The 23,544-nt window shown below is 37.1% G+C and overlaps 1 protein-coding gene across 7 annotated transcripts in view; it reads left to right on the forward strand.

Moving 5' to 3' along the window:
- The window catches only part of GADL1 (glutamate decarboxylase like 1), a 156,836-nt gene that overhangs the window by 49,912 nt on the left and 83,380 nt on the right, over nucleotides 1–23,544 (forward strand). For all 7 annotated transcript variants that reach the window (XM_014840954.3, XM_014840953.3, XM_070492602.1 and 4 more), the window contains 3 exons: nucleotides 2,564–2,680; nucleotides 7,641–7,705; nucleotides 7,993–8,074. In XM_014840954.3, coding sequence (XP_014696440.1) covers nucleotides 2,564–2,680; nucleotides 7,641–7,705; nucleotides 7,993–8,074 — 264 coding nt within the window. The remainder of the gene's footprint in view (nucleotides 1–2,563; nucleotides 2,681–7,640; nucleotides 7,706–7,992; nucleotides 8,075–23,544) is intronic.

A 23,544-nucleotide genomic window follows, 5' to 3' on the forward strand; every position in this document is an offset into this window, starting at 1 on the left:
TGTTCTGGAGTGGCGTCCCACATACAAAGTAGAGGAAGATGGGCACACATGTTAGCTCAGGGATGATCTTCCTCACAAAGAAAAGAAAGAAAAATGTTCCCTCGTCCCTGTTTGATTTCCCTGAGGAAACAGTTTGCACAGGCAAGGCGAGATAAATGTTTTCTTCTTTCCCCTTATTTACTAATTTTCAGAATAGTAAATTAGTTGCCTGGCATCCCTTAAAGACAGACAAAACTTTTTTCTTCACTTAGTATCATTAAGAACTCATGCTCTAGCATGTGGGATGTGTTTTATTCCAGGATGGTCATCATTATTTTCATTGTTTAAATTTTGTTTGTTTTGACAATGAAAGTTCATGAAACTGATGTATTCTAAAGTTGAAAACTTGAGAAAGGAAGGATTTTTACTTTTTTAAAAAGTAAAAATTGCTTTAGGCACATTGGAAAGTAGGGCAGTGGGGTTAGAGTTGATACGTCTCCTCAGTTTTCTTTCAAGTCAGTTGAAACTGGAGCCTGCCTTCATCAAGGACAAACTTTGCATCCATTCTGAGATAATAATACTGATAACTAGTTTATTTTGCTCAGTAGCTTCAAACCTAGTTGTTTTTGTTTCAAACTTTTAACTCACGTTGTTTCAGAGGTAGAGAACAGGACGTCAACTTGTTTTCTGCTGGGATTCAATTCCCTGGCCAACCACAATCCGTTAAAAATATGTCAAGCAATGACCTTTACTTGATGCCATGACAAAGCTGATGAAAACCACAGAGACAACAGAGGTTCCAAAGTGCTATGAAAAGATAAAACTAGTATAACCACTGAATATTTGGAAATATTTTTGGATATGAGTGTTTGAAGTGACGAACTTTCTTAGGGAATACAGCCCATTGTCAGCACATAATCGATACTGTTTCCACTGAATTTTCTTATTAATAGCACGAGATATGAGAAAGGAAAAAAAAAACCTGGAAGGTTAAATCCAGATTTCAAAGTTTAATTTCTGGACCTGCTATTTATAGCTAAATTGTCTTTTTAAAAAAAAGTTAGGAAAACTCATTAATGGGTTATAATAGATTGCATAGGTACTTTCTCACAACTGTCAGGATGTCACGTGGTTTATGAGGAAAAACCCAGCCATTAAAGACATCTCAGTGGTTTTAGTAAATTACTCTTTCTATTGCTTTTAATGGTTGATGTAAATCTGGTCTCATTTCATTTAAGTCATTGACATGATAAAGACATAATCTGTTGGTGTCTGAGTACAATGAAGAAGTCCCAAAGCCCCAGCTACTATCATCTACTGGCCCCACTCTCAGAGGTATGGGCGGACTAATCCCATTTATCACAATCATCTCCCCAAATGGCAAATGGATTCATTGTGTGCCATCACTTGGGTTCCTATGCAACTCAATTTAGAGATGTGGACCAAGTGTCCTTGCTCTGCTCAGCTTCTCATTGAGATATAACTTCTTTCTGTCAAAGGTTAGCTAAATTGGAATGAGTCTGGTTCAAATGGAACAATCCCTGGCATTAAATGGGACATAAAAATATATTGCGAGAACAACTGCCTTTCAAGATAAAACTGAGGGAAAAATGACTCCATCCTAAATGGAGGTAAAATGACTTTTATAGGCACTAAATGTCCTCATCGCTTATTCCTCAGGTGCTCTAGAATCTTAGGATTCTAGTTGCTTCCCCCTCTCCCACCTTTGTCTGCAAATTTTCCCTCCAAGACGCTTCCACAGCAAGCAACCTCATGTACTCTTCCTTTGCCTGGTGGCCATAAAGTCCCTTACAGGGCCAAGGTGCCTAGCTCGCTTGGCAGGAATTACCATTCATCTCTGCATGTGCTCCCACAGTCTCTCTTTTCTCCCCCCTTTCTTTCCCACTGACACCTGTTCACTTTACAAGATGCAGCCATCAACTGTACAAGGAGGAATAATCGCTGTAGGAATGATGCAGGTTCTCTTTTCTACCACATTCTAACAGATTTCTCTGTTGCATCACCTGTTTGGAGAGTGTGTCCCCTTGGATGCCAAATTTGTAGCTGAGTACATTCTTTGTTTTGTAACTGCACTTGCTTTACAAGGAGACAAGCAGACCCGGCTGCCTGGTTTGTCTCTGGAGCTGACTGTTTGTCTTCCAATCATGTTCCTTTTTATTTTGGAGAAGAGTAACAAATGCTGGCACTGTGGAGGCCCCACTGAATCTCCTCAAGAAGGAGTTAGGAATCCCACAAAATACCAGTTTGCCATTGCGATTGAGGTTATTCACTTTCAATCTAGGGAATCTATAGACCAGAAAATGCTCGAGAAAGAAAATGGGAGTGAAAATAGCGAGGATGCATATTGAGTTGGAACAAAGGGCTACTATTGTCATAGCATACTAACCTGTTTATAGTGACTAGAGGCTGTATAGTGAAGTTTTAAAAACACACACTGAATTAATGGTTATCTTCAAAGAAACCAAGTAAATTTCTGCATGTTTAACCTTTGTATTTACCAACCTACTACAGGACAAACTTAGTGGTGATGGTGACAGCTCTTGTGTGTGGGTCCTTCTCACAGGGAGCAGCACCATTTCTTGTCTGTGCCACTTCTGGTACAACTGTGTTGGGAGCCTTTGATCCTCTGGATGAAATAGCTGACATCTGTGAGCGGCACGGCCTCTGGCTTCATGTGGATGTAAGTTCGTTTGTATGTACACATCTGCTTAACTTTTCTAGTCTTTTTCCAGCTTTGGTGGGAAGTTTTTCATATTCTCAGAAACTAGATGTGAAGTCCCCAGCTACTTTTATTTAAGTGTGTATCTCTCATTATAGAAAATAAATATACCTTTTTCTGCAAGGTAATAAAGAAGAAGATCCCAAGACTTGATGTAAATTTTGTTTTAGTTTTTAGATTTCCATTTTATTTCCTCTTCTCCCATGACCAATTCTCTTTGGTCCCTTGAATCTACTGTCATTGAGGAAACACGGTGTAAGGGACACATTTTGGACCATGGAGTCAAGAGAGATAGATTTTGGATTCTAACTGGCCCCTTCTTCACTGTGACTTCAGTGCTTAGGGCTTCGGTTTCTTTATTTGTAAAGAGAGAAATGGCTGATGTGGGCTGTAAAGTATCTTCTAGCTCTAAAATAATATGATTCCAATCAGCCGGAAGATGCAAAAAGCTGCATTACATAATTGCATGCTATAACTAAAGCAGGTTTTAGCTCAATCCATCATAGATAATTATTTGAGAGGGGTTGGGATAACTTATATTACTTCTAATTTTCTAACTTAAAAGATTGTGTTTTTTTCTAATTAATTTAGTAAGTCCTGGGGCTGTACATAATAAATTTTTCCTTAATTGAAGGTAGCTCTTAAAATTCTACTTATCCAGGGTTAAAAAGTTGAATTCAGCCAATTATGAATGCTTGTCGAACTTTTTGGTTTTCTTTTGTGTATGTGAAATCAGGAGTTAATTAGTTTGATTCAACCCAATAGAAGCGACTGTTGAACATGCTGACGAGACTTTAGGGAACTTCTGGAAAGTGAGAGATTCATATCCTCTTTATCAGAAAAGGAAAGGACTATTTTTGACTTACTGGGTGGAAGGTAACTAAGCATTTAGAGGATACACTTATATATAATTTTATAGTTTGGACGATTTTAAGCTTTCAAAGTAAAGCATTTTGATATTATGTGGAGAGAATTTTTCAGCAGCTCAAGGTTTTCACTAAATATATGTTAATATTTGGTAAAAGCAGCAGTAATATAAAGCTCACAAGAGTTATAGGCTCCATTAGGATGCTGATGGCAATACTTCAGGTGGATTATTTGTGACTTCTTTAAATGGGATTGTAGTATTTGTATCTGTTCACATTTCAACTTATATCTTATTGATTTTTATAGACTTAGAAGCATAATACATTATGTCCTAAAAGATAATATGAAGTGAGTACTCTGGTGACTGTGAAAATAGAGGGAAAAAATCAAATGCATCAGCAGTTACACTTAAAAATTCCACTCTCATAAAAGAAACATTAAATATGGATTATATAGTTTATGTAAAACAGTAACTACAGCAGTTTCTAACTTGGGAATGATATGAAGAGATTTATGGGGCTTAGAGAGAGGTGAGATTTAGAAGTATGAATGAAAACTCCAGATTTTCTAAAAATTAAAAGTTGAGCTTTTGAAGGAAATGTTTTTATAAGGAAACACATATCAATTATTCTATTGCACATAGTAGGCAGCTAGTGAATACCTGTAGTATCAGATTAAATTTGACAACAGTTTATCTGACCTATTAAAGAAATTAGCTCTAACACAGAGCGAGTGTTCACCCATCCTTTAATATTGCAGGCATCGATGCTGTTGATAAAATTTTACACAGGGGCGTGTAGCTTATCTTAAAGAAACGGCATATACAATTAATTTTAAAAATTGAAAATTAATAAAATTGCAGTAATTACTTTGGCCTGTTTGAAATTTTCTAAAGGATGTTTTGAAGATACTTTGAAATATTAAAAACTGATATTTCCCTTTTTCTTTTTAAAAATGTAATTATGATTACTTGTTCTTCTGGGTTTTCCATAAAACAAAGTTCCCCTGCATAGATACCACACTTTATTAATTTTAAGATATGCTTATTTTGTTTACATTGTTAACATATCTAAAATAGATAGGTTGATGTCATTTTTTTTCTTTCTTAGTGGCACACAAAAAAAAATGGAGACTCTTACATTTGATAGTGTCTTAAATTTGGTTAATTACAACGCATTTTTAAACAACCGAATAAGAAACCTTTGGTTTTGTGGGAATTTTTACCTCCAGTACTATCCTTCCTCCGTGAAAGCGAGTATTACTCCAGCTGTGCCTTAGACCAGGATTTCAGGGCTGGTCCAGCTCTTCTCTGAAGCAGAGGCTGTGACTGCTACAAAGCCTCACGCTCCTGCAAAGCTTCCTGAAGTCTCCCACCCGCTCTTCCTTCCAAGTCCCAGGGGAGGTAGGAAACACTAACCTCAGTGCCTAACATATAGTGATAGCTCAAAAAATGATGGAATGATTGGGGCCACCCCGATAGTGTAGTGGTTAAGTTCACACGCTCCGCTTCAGTGGCCTGGGGTTTGCAGGTTCAGATTCCAGGTACAGACCTCGCACTGCTTGTCGAGCCACACTGTGGCAGCATCCCACATAAAATAGGGAAGATGGGCACATTTAGCTCAGCGACAATCTTCCTCAAGAAAAAAGAGGAAGATCGGCAACAGATGTTAGTTCTCAGCCAGTCTTCCTTACAAAAATTTTAAAAATAAAATAATAAATGATGGTATAATAATAATAATATAATTATTGAGATGGAAAACCAAGCTTCTTTATCATTTAGGTAATTGGTTTGATGTTTTTGCAAGTTTTAGAGTTAGGAATTTAGAAAGTGAAGCCAATAGAAGTAGGGCATTGACATCAGGGGTGTTGTTTTTCTCCTTTCAGCTCTTTTGAGAAATAGCTTTGTGAATGAGCTATTCCTAACCCTGCCAAACCACTGTGTAAACCAGTGAACTAATGCCTTGAAAGAGTTCGTGTGATTTTAAAACTTCAATCCAGCTCATTAGGATTGGGGGAATATCGTTCAGTTTCGGGGGGAGGAAGAGGAGGTAGAGGGTAGTGCAGGAGACATGAAGGAGAGCAAGAGTAGTGTGTGAGGTTGGTGGAAGCGGCAAGAGAGGACATGGGTATGGCTGAATCTTACTAATTCAGCCCTCCCCTAGTTGTTGCTGGTAGGTTCTCAATGAGGTTATGGGATACAAGGATTGAGAAAGGTAGAGAACTTAGAGTTTAGGGTGTAAAAGGAAATAAAAGAACCTAATATGTAAGTCATTTTAATGTTTGTGAAGGTCATATCTGGGGATCCTCAATTAGTAGGCCAGGCTGAAGTTCTCCTAGAGGCTGAAGGCAGCTGCCTCTGTAGCTCAGCCTTAATCACACATGGTCCATCATGAATACCAGTGGGGGAGAGGGTGCAGCTTGAAGGGGACTTGACTGACAACCCCAAGTCATCTATCCTTTATCTGGGAATCTTTGGGATTTGCATGCACACCACCTTCAACACATAAACCTTTGCGAACACCTAGGGTTATTAGAGACTCTAGCCAATGGAAGCAGAGCTGGAACTGAGGTGAGGCGAGTGAGGTTCCTAGGACTCAAATTAAGGAGGCTTTCACTCAGGGTTGTGCAAGAGTACAACTCTGAGAGTGAGCTCCTCCTTAATTGTGCATCCTTGGTGACTCACTCGCCTCACCCTAGTGCCAACCCTGAATGAGAGAGTTGCTTTTAAGTGGGATTAAAGGCCACTCTTCACTGTTCACCAATGGGTTCAGCTTTGGTGATACTCTGAGGATCATGGAGACCTCTTGTTTCCTTCATCCTCCACATCCATGGTGCATGCAATCTTGCCAATTCTTTCTGCACGATATTCTTCAGATAAGGAGTCTTCCTTATCTTTTTAAATTCTATAGGCAAAAACAGGACAGCCTTTTTCCACATCCTAGGCAGCTCCTGAACTCACCCCCTGCCTGTAGTACTTCCATCACAGATCTCCATGCTGTACTCTACCATTTGGCCAAATGGTCACCTTCTTTCAGTTATGAGGTTAATCGTGAAAAAAGAATAGGCTTTGGCTCCCAGATCTGATTTTTATTCCCTATGAGACCTTGGACAATTTATCTACCACCTCTCAACCTTAGCTTTTCTGTTAAAAATTTTGAGATGATGACTCCATTCTCAGTGCAATGTTATGCAGTGTGAATACCCTTGGAGAGCGTTCAACATAGCCCAAGCCAGACTCCTTATATTCCCTCACTGCCATCACCCTTCATTGCCTTACAAATTAAAACTTAGAAATCTGCTCAATTTCAAGGACCAAACGGACTTTCTCATTTCACACATTGATTCTTCCTCCCTCCCTTCCAGATTTATTGACTGTGGGGTTTTCTGTCATCTCATTATTCTCAGCTCCCTTCTCCTTTGCTCATAATATTTACATCTCCAATGAATATCTTCGTTAAGTCCAAGTCCTCCTTTCTCCTACTCTCACATTTTTTATTTCTAATTATTTCTAAAAGCTATTTGGCTAAAAAGATCTAATTTTCATTAATCAGATTCATTTCTACCTAGCCCATCCTAGCTGGCTGTGAGTTCCTGTATTCTCCTCTATCCACCCTGTCAAGCATGTGCCTCATTTATTATACAGAAAGTCAGCCCTTTGCCCATGTCTCATTATTAGCATTTGTACATTGTGTATAGTAGAATATCAGCATTGTAAGGATCTTGTCTATTTTAGATTCTAAGATTCAAGAGGGTATGGGCTGTGTCTTCTAAACCTCCTTTTGTCAATATGCAACAGAACAAGTTAATATACTAACTTCTTTATCTCGTGTGAATGTAAATCCTAAGGGTCAATGGGGGCCTAGCTGTTGTGATGTGCTTCTGATTGCCTGAGTAGAGTCAGTGATCAAAATTTCCTGGAGCACCAATTGGTTAACACTGACAAAGTATAAAATGACACAGATTGAGGTTGTCACTCAAGGTTTTCTATGACAACCAGCTGGTAAACAAATAACACTGAAATAACATTATCTTGGTTATGTAAATATCTCAACAGGCTTCTTGGGGTGGCTCAGCTTTGCTGTCAAGGAAGCACCGCAAACTTCTGCATGGCATCCACAGGTAAATGCAGTTTCCCAAGCACACGCCTTTTCTTTAGGCAAAGGAATCTCTTTGGACTTTGCCCACTTAAGTGACATTTTGAAAATAGGCAAAAAACTAAGTAATTGTTTTGCTTTAAACGAAAACCAAAAAACTCCAAACTCCCCTTACCAATCAAACAAGGAATCCCGTAGAGGACTAACCTGAGTATGAGTACTGAATGTACGTGCTGCTGAGGATAGGATTCTCTGCACCAGGAGAAACCAACTGAGTCCCCTCCCTACTCTGTCTTGTTTTTTGTTTAACAGAGCTGACTCTGTGGCCTGGAACCCCCACAAGATGCTGATGGCTGGAATTCAGTGCTGTGCTCTCCTTGTAAAAGACAAATCTGTAAGTTTTCCTTTTACGGCCTTTGGGCATCGATTGGAGTTAAATTATCGTGTTTGCGGAAGACCTGTTTTTGCTTATATTTTGGTGCCTTGGGCCATATAGATGAAGGTCTTCAGTAAATGCTGGTGGCATCAAAAGGAAAAATAAATAGGCCCAGGCAAACGATTTAGTGTTTCTGCTAGGGGAGCTTTGTGGATTTGATTTAGGTATTCTACAATCTCATTAGTTATAGCAAAATGGTCTCTCTTGCCTTCATTTGGATTACATTTTAAAACTCAGTTTTAAACATTATCGAGACTTTTTCTCCTTGATTAAGTCTGGGATTTAAGTTATCTCAAAATTTCTGCTCACTAAGTAAGTGGAACAGATGTGTGTCATACATTACACTGAATGCTTAATATGCTTCGCAAGGGCTTCACAGCCCGTTTATATAGAAAGACCTTAGTTCAGGCTGATCATCGAATGTGGATTTATTAGAGGATTGCTAGTCTCAAGTGGCCGGTAGTTAGCTTCTTTTGGAACATTGGCGAGAGTTGGAAACTAGTTCGGATCCCTGTGAAGCAAGCGGGGGAAAGAGTTGCTGAGGTTCCTCTTGGCTAGAGGTATAAACCCTGTGTTTTCTGTGGTTTAAATAAGGATCCTTGTGGGAAGTGGCCCAGGCTGGGAAGTGCCACTTCATTCTTAGAAATGCCTCCTCAGATCTGTGTGCCGCATGTGGGTGATCTTTCTCAGCCATCTGTTTACATTTTTTCTGAGGGGACTCCCTTTGCCAATGCTAAAGGCATTTTCTCTTTTTAAGGAATTTTATTTGAAACAAAAGCCATATTTAAAGCTTCAAACCTAGTCTTGCATGCGTGGATAGTTACAACTCTCTTAAAGAACAAAAATGTGATATTTGTATGTCAGTGCCCTTTGTGTTTTGAGATGACCAACCAGAATATCCATCAGAAACGATGAATAGACTCTTCATCGGTAGATAAAGACACTCTGGGAATATGAATCTGCTCCTTAATATTTTATTAGGTTGGCTATGGTTGACTGTATTCAATGCCATTTGACTTTTTTTTAATTTAAGTCTTTAAATTGTAGAGTATGTTATAACTTAAGGTAATTTAAGATTACTATATCATTTGTGAACCAAAAAACATGCTCAACTTGCCCATAGTTACATATTTAGGACAAGACAGAGTTAGGAGCAAACCCAGGCTTTCCTTTGGTCTAGATATAAGAACAAAAATACATCAAACATTCTTTCCATGCCAGGCATTTTACAACTGCTTTCTCCCTATCAGCCAATCTGAATGACATCCTTGTCTGTTGGTGGGATGTTCTCAGGAGTGGAAAATTTAGACCAAAAATTTTATGACTATTCTTTTAAATAACTCTAGCTTTTATGCGTTTTTCTTGTTGAGTGATATTTGAGTGATTTAGCCAAGAATTGATTTACATTTATATACCTGAGGCAATTTAAAATTTTCTGGATCATCTAACTCTATAACCGGGGTTAACATTTTATTTTTTTAAAGAATTCATTCCGGGCTTTCAATAAAAACATATACTCATGTCTACTCATATGGCTGGAATTAGGAGGTTAGGAAAATGATATTCATTATGCAAAGAATTGAGCACTTTCAAAAGTTGCCCCTTTTTTGGATGAAAGACTGTTTTCAAATTCACTGGAATGGAGAGCTGAACCATGCGATATATGAGATATGACAATCAGCTTAAGAAGTTTCATGTTGGCAGCTTTCTGTCTCTTTTGTACCTATTTTCTGCCTCTATTGTTCTCTTTCATATTCATTCATTCATTCATTCAGCCAACAACAACTGATATTCTCTGTAGGCCCCATTCTGGGCTTACAAAACAGACACATTCCCCATAGTCAAAGAGTTTATAATCTCACAGAGGAGACAATGGACAAAATGTACATACTTAATTCTTTAATTACTATTTAGATAAGCGCTCCAAAGAATGTGTCAAACATTGTTGATTATATAGTCTACAGCCAATCTGACCTCCTTCCCTTCTATCTCCCAATATTTATCTACTCAGTCTCCCTTGCAGCTAAGAGTCACCATATGACACAGATGTGGTGAATACGATGTTGGGGAAATGTGATGGGGGCTCTTGAGAAAGGTTTTACTTTTGGCTAGAGGTGCTATACACGAGGAGAGCTTCGTCCCGCCTTTTCTGCCAGTTGTGTCAGAGCATGATGCATGGAGTTCTGACAGCCACCTTGTAACCATGAGGCAAGACCCTAAATTGAAAAATGAACATGCACAGGATGGCAGAGCAGAAAGGGGAAAAGTCATGGTCTTGGATAATGATTTTGAAATGTTGCACTAACTCTGAAAGATGTCATGTAGGCAGTTGACATATGAATCAAAAGCCAGGATAAGAGGTCTGGGCTGGAAAAGTATATTAGGGATATTAAGGAATTATTTACATACAGGTGATATTTGAGGTCAGAGGAGTGGAATGGATTGCCTTGGGAGGAACTTTGGAGTGAGAAGAGAAGATGATGTAGAACTTAGCCTTGAAGAACTTTGGAGTCTAAAGGCTGGATAGACAAGGAGGAAACCACAGTGAAAGCTATGTCGAAATAGCCAGGAAGGTAGTAGGAAGATCAGGAAAGAGTGATGCTAACAAAATCCATGTCATGAGGAGTGTGAATGACTCTCATCCTTCATGTCAGAGCTTCAATGCCACCTCCTTAAGGAAGAGTTCTCAGACTCACCGAGGTAAACTGGCATCTCCCCATTATTCTTTCTCAGACCCTGTCTCTTCCTCTAAAATGCTTATCACAATTTGTAATTATGATTTCTCATGTAATATCTTTGCCTCTCACTAGAATGTAAGCCATCTGAGGATAAAGACTGTATGATAATATTCACTACTATATCCCCAGTGCCTAGCAAGTATTCACTGAAAAAGGAAAAAATCAAAATACACTGAAAAATTTAATGATTAAATAAATTCAAAATCCTCAGAAATGTCTGCCTTCATGTCAGCAATAACTAGGAGTTTCCTATTTCTCCCCTACCCCAAATAATCCCTTTTGAGAGCTCTGAGATAACAATGATTAAAATTATAGTTGATGAGCTTTATTGCCCAGGTCCTAACACAAGGCTTGAGCATGCCTCCAGCAGTAATTGATGAATAACGATTTTAATTTGGATTTACTTCTCTAGTTAATGGAAGGGGATAACTCTAGTTAAAAGCAAACGAATTACTTAGTGAATATACTTCCACTAAGGGAAAAACTAATCCCCTAATTTGTACCCTCAAAGCCCCGACATTCACAATGCTCATTTCCTGATTGTCTAGCTGGTGGTGTTTGCGTTTTTAATTTCCTGTATTAGTAAAGAGGACTGCTTCAGAAACAAAGCAGAGCAGTTGCTCTCAAAGTTATACTATCACTAACCCTCTTTGCATCATAGGGATAAAAAAAATCAGGGATTTAAAAAAAAATTTGTGATTATAAATAGGTTGACAGATGTAAATGCTGGATCTACATGGCTTTTTTGGAACAAGACAGTTTTGATGCTTTGATTTAAAATAAAAGCCAATATATTCTAAGAATCAGTTGCATAGATAGAGAAAAATCTCAATATTGGCCTTTTGATTTTTAGTTTTTATTAGAAGGACTTTTTAGTTTTAAAAAAGCTACCAGATATATGCGAACATGAAACATGCCAATCAGATGCCTTTTAGAGTACAGATTATTCCTCTCCATCTCTCCCTGCAATGTCATCCTATATTAACTCACAAAGACTTCCTGTTGAACCTAGCAGATACAGATAATTAAAGGGTCATCCTTTTCTTTTTTTAGGGAGAGCATGTTAACACTATGGTTTTTTAAATCACATTCATTTTTATATGCTTATTTCATAAACAATTCATGTTTATCATACCAATTGGAAAATTCAGATATGGAAAAAGACGAAGAAAAAGAGACAGAATACAAATACCCAAAGATGTCTTTTTAATATATTTTCTTATGCATATATACATTTAAATATATGCATATGCACACACACCTCAACTAAAAAAATTGTAACATATTTTGCTTTTTCTTCTAGCTTTTTCTGTTTAACAAAATTGTGAGCATTGTTCCATGCCAATATGCATTCTATACATTTTTTAAAAATGCATAGTACTCTATCATTTTGATATATTGTAATTAACTTGACCATCCCCTTATTACTGATCAATTAGATTGTTTTAATTGTTGGCTATTACAGATTGGCTGCCGTCTTTGAGGCTAAATCTTTGTGCACATCTTGTGTTCTTCCCAGAAGAAATTCCTAGAAGTGGAAGAACCATGAACATCTTTCATGACACTTTTTTTATACTGGTTTCCTAATTGTTCTTTCAAAAAATTGCTTGCCTTCTCACTAGCAGAGTATGAGTGTGTGTATAAACCTTTGACATCACAGGGGTTTTTAGCTTGGTCGATTTGATAGGAAAGATGTTTGTACTCCCACACTTACAGACGCATGTGTAAACATTTTCCTTCTAATTTTGTCTATTGCCATATTATACCTCCTTTCCAAGGATCTTCTTTAGATTTGGATATTGACATGCAATTCTGGGCTACCTAGGTTTCAAATGTGAGGCCTTGGAGATAAGCTTGCAATTCTTTTCCTTCCATCCTCCTTCTAGAGGAGGCTCAGAATGTAGTCTCAGTTTTTCTTTAGGAGAAGAAGTAGTAGGAAGAAGAGGAGAAGAAAATTTATTCAATACACACTCAACCAAAGATATATTGTGGGTTCAGCACTGCAATGCAAAGCAAAGCAAAGGACACTAGTATCGCCTCCCAATGTGGTCCCCCCCTAAACCCGAGAAGGCAGATAATTTTCTCTGGAATACCACACCTGACAAATGTGTTATCTCTCAGCTCCATTTAAATTTCTATTCTGAGTGATAATTGATATTGCAGATGACAATGATTATATGTCATTTTTAAAAACTTGTGCAAGAAAAGAAAGAAGGAAGAGGAAATAGATTTATCAGAGAAACTAGAACAACTTGCATCTTCTTTCGTGAAGATTTCTTTCTCAGCTCTCATTTTCTTCATGGAGTTCCTACGGAAGTACCATCAGATAGTTTGAAAGTACTGGACAATCTGATCATGAAACACTTTTTTTGTCTCATGTGTGAGAACACTCACACCTCCCCTACACACGTACGTTATCCATTTCTTTGGAATGACAGCCTCCTTGCTAATGTAGCAGGAAAAGGGGGAGGTAGGTATTTAAAACTGATTAGAAAAAAAAAGCATTTGACTTGTAGGAGAGACATCAATCTCCTGTGCTTGATGCTGCCAAAATTATTTTCCATGTTTTGAATGTTCCTGCTTGAGCTAAGAAAATTCTTCTTAGACTTTTCAGCAAAGTTGAGAATTGCATTAAACTGGCAGAAATCATCAAATTCATGTTTGGTAAATAGTCCTTTTCTTTTTTAATTCCTGGGTTTTTTTTAAAGTTGTAATAAACTAAAATTAACTTTCTTTTCATGACACTTTTGAAAATTTGTACACATGCATTGTATATTCATGCATCACCTTAAAAAAAACCCACATAGTGTTATCTTAACACACACTCTTATCATGTCTGCTTTCCTTCTCCATGAAGTAAAAGGATTTAGCAATTAATGTTAGAGTCGTGTGTGTTTCAAAATCCATTTTGTTTTTCTCCACCAAATGGGCCAGTAAAATTGGGTTTTAGGGTTTGTTTGTTGGTACTGAAATTATCATTAATTTTAACAAGGGGATTTGCACTTTATTTTACATCCATGCTGCATATAGCCTAATATATTAATTCCTTTGCAAACTGTGACTCCAAGAGATGTGTTGTTGCATCATGATCGTAGTACCTGATTTCAATCATTAGTTACCATCTAGTCATAAATAAGCACAGGTCCCAGTGTAGGACCTATTCCACAGTTCTTGGAATCATCTGTGTAATAGACTGTGACATACTGGAGGACAGAAGGGGTCTGATTCACAGCTATAGTCCCACTACTTAGTATAGATCCTGATACTCAATTAATGCTCAATAAAAATGTTTCCTGATATCAACTTACTTTGTGTCTTCTTCGAATACTACCAAATGGTAATGTATTTTAAATGTGTTACCTGCAGTATGAAGTAGTGTGTCCTTTATCATCGCAACCTGATCTCTTTCAAGTCTCAGAGTGTCCCTTCTTGCTAGTACATAGGAACCTTCTTTTTTTGAAGGAGTGTAGAAATTATTTGTCTTATCCATATGGTTTGATATATCTGTTACCTCCTTACGTCCCATTTCATGTTAGCACTTAAAAAAAGTCTTTAAACTGTGCCAACATTTGGCCTTTTATCTACATGCCTCAGAGACCAATAATAAATCAGTGACTCATGCTTTCCTTTTTCGGAAACCATATTTTCTTTCCCCTAGCAAGTTATTTTCGTTTCAGTGTCTAATGATGCTGTTCTTTATTGGAGACTGGACAAGCGGAAGAGAGACTTGCTTTTCTAAGGTTTCCTGGGTCCTCTCTCGACCCCATCTAATGAACAGAATGGCATTCACCATCTGCCAGTTTGCTGGTCCTGGCTGTTTGTAATGTTGGATCCAGAATCTTGGCCAACAGTTTTCCAATTTCATCCTTGAGTTCCTTCAAAACTCTTGGGTGACTGCCACCTGGTTCTACTGATTAAGCTAAGTTTGACTTAGATGAGTTGGGGTGTTGCCCACAATTGGATTTAATATCTTCTGCCCATCTATTTCTGGAGAACCCTAAGAGTGTGGGAATCTCTCTGATATCCTTCCAGGTAAAGAATTCATTCTTCATGGCAGCCATCCCATTTCTGTATGAGACACTAACCTTTGCTTCTCTGCCAATCATCACAGGAGACTTCAGCTTTGCTAAGAAATGACCAAAAAGGAAAAAATATGAAATTCTACCTCTGTGTCCTTTTGTCATCTCTGATTTGATAGAAACTAGCAGTTGAAAAATACCCCCAGAAAGAGGATTCTATTTACAGATTGAACTTTTTCTATCCTATCTTGTAACAAGACTGATTAGGGTCCCAGAAGACAGGAAGATTATATAAGTTAACATCTATGAAAAATAAGAAACATAAAAGTAAAGGCATAAAAGGGAACCTGGTACGAAGCTAATGGAAAAATTCATGCCATAATTAGCACGTTACACCTGCCTCAGTGGGTAGGCTAAAATTTGGTTTTAACATTTTTAAAGGATTCCAAGCATCTGCTTTTTGCTTTTTCTTTTTTTGCCTTTTATTTCACTATTAACTCACTGCAACAAGGCTAACTCTTCTGTTTCTACTCTCTTATAAGGTGCTCGAGACCCTTTTGACTTCTTGGGATAATTGTTCCATTTGTTTTCCTTTGCACAGTTCTAGTTGTCATATTTGTTGTTTTCCAAGAAAGACATCTAAAAACATACCTGAAACTCCTAATTAGGATTTCTAGCTTTGTTGTTTCAAGGCCAAAAATTTCAGGGAGTCAGTTTTGTTTCCAGGTTTTTCTTCCATGGCAATTCAAAGTGTCAATACAAGTACATGTGAACAGCAGAAGTATTCTAATTTTATAGATAACTCACTCAGAGGTGGTAAATATAGATTTATTTCATAAAGACTTTCAGTAATTGCGTTTAAACCTTAATTTATATGGAAATTGTTAGTGGCATATAATAAAGAAATTAATTGTGGACTGAGCAGAAAAACAGAAACTCTAAAATAGTGACCACATCTTTGATCTAGAAGGTGCATATAACTCACGCATGCAGGCACGTGGACATGGGCCCGCACGCAGCAACATACTGATGGAAAAATCTTAATTTAGGGAGTTTTGTTAACTGCAAATAGAACTCAATATATTCTCTGGTAGTTCATTCTGAGGGCTATTTGGGAGTTTGGAAGACAGTTGGTCTTTTTTCCAATTAATTATTATGAAATACAAGAAAAATATAAAAATATACATAAAATGTAAGTGAACAGCTTAACTAATTCTTATAAAAAGAATAATCAGGTAATTCCCACACAGATTAGAACAAAGAACATAACTGGAAACTCAGAAATTCCCCATGTGCTCCTTCCCGTTATTGACTTTTTTGCTTTTCTTTTTAGTTTTGCTCTGTAGTTAATGCATCTTCAAATAATATAGCTTATTTTTACCTTTTTGAAATGTATATAATGGAATCATACAGTGTATATTTTTTTGATTTATATATATTTATATATATATTTTGAAATATATATATTTGATTGGCTTTGTTGTTGCTGCTGCTCAAACTTACCTTATGTCTGTAAGATTCGTCCATGTTGTGGCACAATCTGATGATTATTCGTTTCCACTGTTTTATACTATTTTATATGCACTTATCACAGTTTGTTTATCCATTTTACTATTGATGGACATTTGGGTTATTCTAATTTTTGGTTTTTACAAAAATTTACTCTGAGCATTTTTGTGCACATATCTTCATTGCTTCCTGTATCTCCAAGGGTTCCATCTGGTATAGTCTTCCTTTCTCTTGAAGGCCATATTTAGCAATTTCTTATTGGATTGAATCGTGGCATATTCTGTTAGACTTTGCTTCTTTGAAAATGGCTTTATTTCATTTTTGCTGGGGATAGAATTCTGTCAGTAATTTTCTTTTGGCACTTTAATGATTTTTTTTTTTTTTTTTTTTGTCTTTTGGTGTTGTGCATTGGAAAGTTAACTGTCATTCCTTTGATGGTAAAATGACTTTTTCTCTGGCTTAAGATTTTCAAGCTTTCTTTAAATTTCTGCTGTTTATCTATGATGTCCTAAATATGGATTTTGTTTAGTTTGTCCTGTTTTGGTTTCATTGGACTCCTTGAATCTGTGGATTAATGTGTTTCATAAATTTAAAAAATTATCCATTTAATTATTGAGTCTTCCTCTTTTTCTCTCTCTTTTTCTGGCACTCCAATTAAATGTGTATTAGGTCTTCTCGCTGTTTTTTCTCTTTTACTCTATTTTATATGTTTCATAATTTTGTCTTTCTATGCTCATTTTTATGGCCTATCTTGAAATTCACTAGTTCTCTCTTCAGTTGTGTCTAATATGCTGTTAAAGCCATCCTTTGAGTTCTTACTTTGTTGTTATCTTTCCAGTTTTATTATTTCTAACTGAGTCTTTTTGACATATATCATATCTCTAGGTTCTTGTTGACATTTTTAAGATCAGCTTTTATCTCCATGAACATTGTAAAGATAGATGTACAAACTGCCTCTATTAACTCTACTATTTAGATTCCCTCTGATGCTATTCCTGTTTTTTCTTGTGTCTGTGATTCCTGGCTTTCATATTGTCTAGAGAGGCACCTTATAATCTTTGATGGTTTACTGGATATTTTATTTGAAAAGTTACCTTTAGGAATAATTTAAACCTGAGGTAAAATTATCTTATTCCATAGAGGATTTTATTTTCATTCTTCTGGGCATCCAGGAGAATTAGCAGTCTAGGACCAAGACTTGAAGTTTTTCTGGATCTCTAGAGTATAGCTTATACCTCTGTTTCAGGGTGGAAACCTTTGGGTCCTAAATGAAAGAAAGCATTGCTTTACTGTCTTTGGTGACACTGAACACCTTTGAACTCTGTTTCCTGCAGCCTTTGGTATGCCTGCTGGTGAGAAGTGATGGTGATACATCAGATCTCCACACATGGTAGCTATAATCCCTGTGCCCTCACCTCTCACCATTCTGCTTCTTGTTTTAACTGTCTCCCCTCAGTCTGAAAATGTCCCTGGGCTAGAAACATTTCTGGCTTGTCTTCTTGAGCTCCATTCCTCTTCTTATACGCGCCACCCCCCCCCCCCCACCACCAGTAGTTTATTTCTGTCTTATGTAGGTCTGCTATGCTTTCCATTAGATGCAGTTTTTATGTTGTGTTCCAGCATTTTTTGTTGTCTTCAGTAAGAGCATTTCCAATTCATCTAGTCCTTTATTACTAGAACTGATGGATGCCAGGTTTTGGCTTTTTAGTAACCAGCTGCTGTTACTGCTGCCAGTGAGCATAAGCATTTGTTGATTTATTCAACCTTTCATTTAACCTGCAAATATGTACAGCCTCCAATCTGTTAAATAAGTACAACATGATCCCTATCCTAAGTGAACTCAAAGGCTAGTAGGAGAAACAGATTTCAAGCAAATAATTAAAATGTAATACTCTTTAGTTATGTAATTTCTTTATCCTTTCACCCATTGATGGACACTTAGGTTATTTATATATCTTGGCTATTGTAAATAATGCTGCAATGAACATGTGGTGCATATATCTTTACAAATTAGTATTTTTGTGTTCTTCAGATAAATATCCAGAAGTGGAATTGCTGTAGCGTATCAACCATCTATTCTTCTTTGATTCTGTTGACAACTTTTTGTGACACACAGTACCTATTCATTTATAGAAAAAGTTCTCAAGTGAAACCATACTTTTGTAAGAGCAAGTTATCCCATTAGATGCAGCAGATTAGACCCAATGTTGCACAAAGCCTACAGACCAACTGGGGGAAGTGGGAAATTGTCTAACGTGAAAACAAATTTTTAAAAACATAAGAAATTGCAGAATTCTAACAGTGCATAAACTGGAGAAGAAAAAGCAGAGGAATGTTAATTAAGGGTCAGAAGAAGAGAAGGTGAGGCAAGGATCTAACCTGATATTCCATTTTTGGAGTAACTCATTCATTGGATCAAACTGCTAGTGATTGTGTTGCAAAGTCCCCATTGCTGTAATTATCATAGCTTCAAAATATGTTTTATCTAGTGGGCAACTCTTCATTCACTCTTCAACAAAAGGATTTTCATCTGTGTATTCTTCCACATGGAATTTGGAAACTTTTTTATTTAAGACAAAAACCTTCCACTGGTCTTTTTCTTAGGGTTATATTAAACCTATGAATTAATTTGAGAAGATTTTACATCCTTGCATTATTTCAACCTCTTATCTAGGAACATGGTATATATCTCCATTTATTCAGATCTCTTTCATTTCACACAAATATTCTTTTTAACTTTTTATTGTGAAAAATTTCAAAAATATACAAGATGAACTCCTACGTACCCATCATATGCCTACCATATGCCTTCCATAAGGACGAATTCATGGCTAATCTAGCCTCATATCTACCCTTTCCTACTCTTCCCTTTTAAAAAAAGAAAAAACAATCACAGGCATTCTGTCATTTTACCTGTAAATATTTCAGCTTCATAGAATTTTGTGGGTTTTCTCATAGAGAACCTGCATATGCTTTACTAGAGTTATATATATAAATTTTTATATTTGTTAATATCATTATGTATAGTCTTTTTTAAAAAAAAATCTTCTAACTATAAATGCCGGTATAGAGGGAAATTTTAAAGTATTTATTTATATTCAGCCACTTTACTGGATTTTTTATTAGTTCTGAGAGATTTAAGTTATTCTCTTACATTTTCTAAATATATAATCATATCAGCATATAGCTGTAATTTTGTTTTCTTTCTAATATCTAAGCTTCATATCAGTTGCAATTATAACACACTAATAGAATTTCCAAAAATATGTTCAGTAATAATATTAAATAGATGGCACTTTTGTCTTCTTTGTGAATTTATTAAAGTTGCCTTTAGAGATGCGTTCTTTATAAATCCTCTTGAGAAAATATTTAGGAATGGATATTGAATTTTACTATATTCTTTTTATTATCTAATAAGGTAGTTCTATCGTTTTACTTCTTGAACAAAGTTAAGTATGCGTTAATAGATTGTCTACTGATTAACCTCACTTTGTGGCATTAAATCGCTTTAATGTATTGATGGATTTGTATATTTAGAGTTTTGTCTTTATGTACATATGGTTGATCTACTCTGTGTGTGTGTTACCTTGGTTGCACTGCATTTTGAATGCCAGTTTTAAACTGTCTCCTTTGTTTTAGAATAATTACTGTAGCATAGAGATCATCAGTTTTTAGATATACTCAGAAAAATTAATCATGAAACTCTTGTCCAAAAGTTTGAGAGGAGATAATTCTTTGATCAAGTGTTCATTTTTCCTTTTTTTTTTTTATGAGGAAGTTTGGCCCTGAATTAAAATCTGTTGCCAATCTTCCTCTTTTTACTAAAGGAAGACTGTCGCTGAGTTAACATCTGTGCCAGTCATCCTCTATTTTATGTGGGATGCCGCCAGGGGGTGGCTTGATGAACCGTGCTACGTCTGCACCCGGGATCCGAATCTGTGAACCCCAGGCCGCCATAGCGGAGCCCGCAAACTTAACCACTCGGCCACAGGCTTGACCCCCTCATTTTATCTTATATCTTTGCCTGAAGTCTTAATTTTTAAAACACTTTTTTCTATTTTTCCTGATTTTGCTTGCTTATCTTCTTGGGAGTCACTTCTTGCATTTATTTTTCCATTCGTGTCTTTATTAAACTTATTTCATTACTATTCATTTTCTCCTGCTTTCTTTATGTTTTATTCTGTAAGAATGTGATTTTACATTTGAGGGCTGTTTTGACTCAGCTCCTTAAATTTTGTTTTGGAGTATTCTCATTTGAATTATTTTCCAATTAATCTATAATGACAGTGTTGATTTACTCTTCCAGCCGAGAGTGATTTATAAAAGTGATTTTAACCTCCCAAGTGCTTAAGATATATTATGAAGTTCTAGTTTGTTTTCTGGTAGTCCAGATAATGATCAGAATGAAACCACAGATCAAGAGTGACAAATTTTTACCTTTTAAACTCAAAAGTTACTCTTGAAAGGGTATCTTATCATCCAGAATCCAGTTTTAGTTTGCACTTTCTTCCCCAAGTAAATAAATAGTTCTCAGAGTTGGAGAAGGGAGAAAAGCATTTTAAGAGGAACCAAGTGTTAAAGATGAATGTGTAATTTCAAGGAGATCAAGAAAGAATAGAACTTCCCTGTAAGTATAGGATACATAGGTTGTTTCCTCTCTTGGCTCAAGTTTTAGGTGAGACTTGGAGAGTTAGGAAGGCTCCCTCCTCTCCTATCTCTCATAGCAACATGGTTGAGCAGAAATGAAATAGATGGCAGGGGAGGCCCTAGGAGTGCTTGAGATAGACCCCAGTTTTCCTGAAGGCTTCAGAGTGGCTGGCAAGGAGATCATCCATAAGTGACTGAAAATGAACAAGAAGACACAAGGAAGCCTGGAAATAAGGGAGCGTGATTCATATGATCTGACAACCAGAGGCTGTGGCAGGGCTTCATATATAAGCAGGAAGATGGAAAGACCATCTGGGGATGAGCAAGGGATGGAGCAGGTAGTTAGCATAAGGGCAGCAGTGACCACACTGGAAAAGCAGATGTTCACTCCCCAGCTTCAACACAGCACTGCCAGATTTAGCAAATGAAAATATGGGATACTCAGTTAGATTTGAATTTCAGCTAAACAACATATCCTAGTATACTAAGAATTTTGGTTTTATGAATTTATATGTAATTCAAATTTAATAGGATGTTTTGTGTTTTATCTGGCAACCCTCTCCAGTGGCATTTGTGAATGTTCCAGTAGTGTTAAATAAAAAGCAAGAAGAAGAAAACTTTCAGAGGAAAGATCTCTCTTTTTTTTTTTTTTTTTTTTGAGGAAGATTAGCCCTGAGCTAACTACTGCCAGTCCTCCTCTTTTTTGCTGAGGAAGCCTGGCCCTGAGCTAACATCGTGCCCATCTTCCTCTACTTTATATGTGGGATGCCTACCACAGCATGGCGTGCCAAGGGGTGCCATGTCCGCATCCAGGATCCAAACCAGCGAACCCCGGGCCGCCGAGAAGCGGAACGTGCGAACTTAACCGCTGTACTACCGGGCCGGCCCCAGAGGAAAAATCTCGATGGACCACATTTTATGTTTGAATGGCCTCAGAAATCACTCAATTTGAGTTTTTCTGGAAGTGACCAGATTAAATATTTTGCATTAGAAATAAATGTAGCTCCAAATCAGAAGTGTTTTCAGTTAAAGAAAAATGAAGTGTCACTTTTGGACATCCAAAGTGATATAATTTTGAAATTCATAATAACTGTATTTGTTTTTAAGTTCATGTAACAGGTAAAATATGGCACTTCACAGTATGATGTTTGCATCTTTGCGCAAAAGACCAGTGCAAGCTAAACTAGGCTCTCTCAGTATTAATTCCAAATTCCTAGGCTTCTCCGCCTCTGGTCCATTCAGCTGGGACCAGGCAGTGGGGTGAGGGAGTGGTGTAATGTTATCATCCCTATGGGTGAGAAGGGAAGTAAGGGGTCATTGTGAACTGGGCAAAGAGCCTAAATTGTCTACTATAAATGTCTTCCATCTCTTGCTGTGACAACTTACTAATGGATTGCTGAGTTTTAAATCTGGCTCAGAACCTGAAAAGGAGCAAAGAAGATGGATTCTATCTTCCCCATTTCTAGCTCCATAGCAATTGTCAGAAAGAAGTTCACAGCTTCTCTCTTAGAAGGCTACTCTCTTCCCAGTACATTTCATTATGCCCTTGTCATGGAGAAGCACATGTCACATGTCACATATGCACATGTCATGAAGAAGCATATGTCCTTTGGATCTTATCTTGACATATTGTTCCTCTGTTTTATTATCAGTTTTAGACAGCACCATAGTGCAGATTAAACTCTAAACATCGAGTTACAGAAATACCGATGCATTCATTTAGAGTACTGTCAGAAGCTTTGTGCCATTTCAATATCCAACTCGCCAGAGATGTAGGGAAATGCAATGAAACACATAGCGTTTTTTCAGAACTAGTGAGAATGAGGACTTTATATATAATAAGGAAAAGATTGTTTTCTGCCTATAGCAACAGCGAGTGTTAGAGGGTTAGTCACTCTCATAGGTTTTATTTCCCGATTATTAAAGTTATAGGGCCCCCTTCACTTAAAGGGTTCAATTGAAATCCAAAAGGAAAATCTCCAGGGGAGTGGAGCTCTTCAAATATCTCCTTAATTTAAAAAGATTGTGATTGGGAAATGACTCACTCGTGACTGGTGGTGAGATTAATTTCATGGAGCCAGGAGTCTTCAGTTTACTCTAGGGTCTGATATCGGCTTACAGTTTAAGAATGAATTAATGTGAACCTGTGGGGTTTAACTTTCCCTATATGAGGATTTGTTTCCCAATAACTCTATTGCTTTAGATCATCACTTATGTTCAAGGCATTTGCAATAATTATTTAGAACCAAAAATGCCATTCATCGGTGCTGGGCTAGATGAGATAACAGAGAAGACATATTGTCCCTTATCATGGTACCAGTTTCATGGGTTTTTTGAGGCAGGAAGAAGGAGGATATCCACAGTTAATTTTAGGTCACTCTGTTTCTGGGACACCGTACCTGTCAGCGCACAGTGTCTTTATAGAGGGAACACTGAGCAGTGTAGGCTTGAGGACTGAATTTGGGGTAGGATATGGGGCAGGAGCAGGGATGAAGCCTTCACCCCGTGATGCTGT

The sequence above is a fragment of the Equus asinus genome, chromosome 21 (assembly GCF_041296235.1).
Source record: "Equus asinus isolate D_3611 breed Donkey chromosome 21, EquAss-T2T_v2, whole genome shotgun sequence".
In the NCBI taxonomy this organism is placed as follows: Eukaryota; Metazoa; Chordata; class Mammalia; order Perissodactyla; family Equidae; genus Equus; species Equus asinus.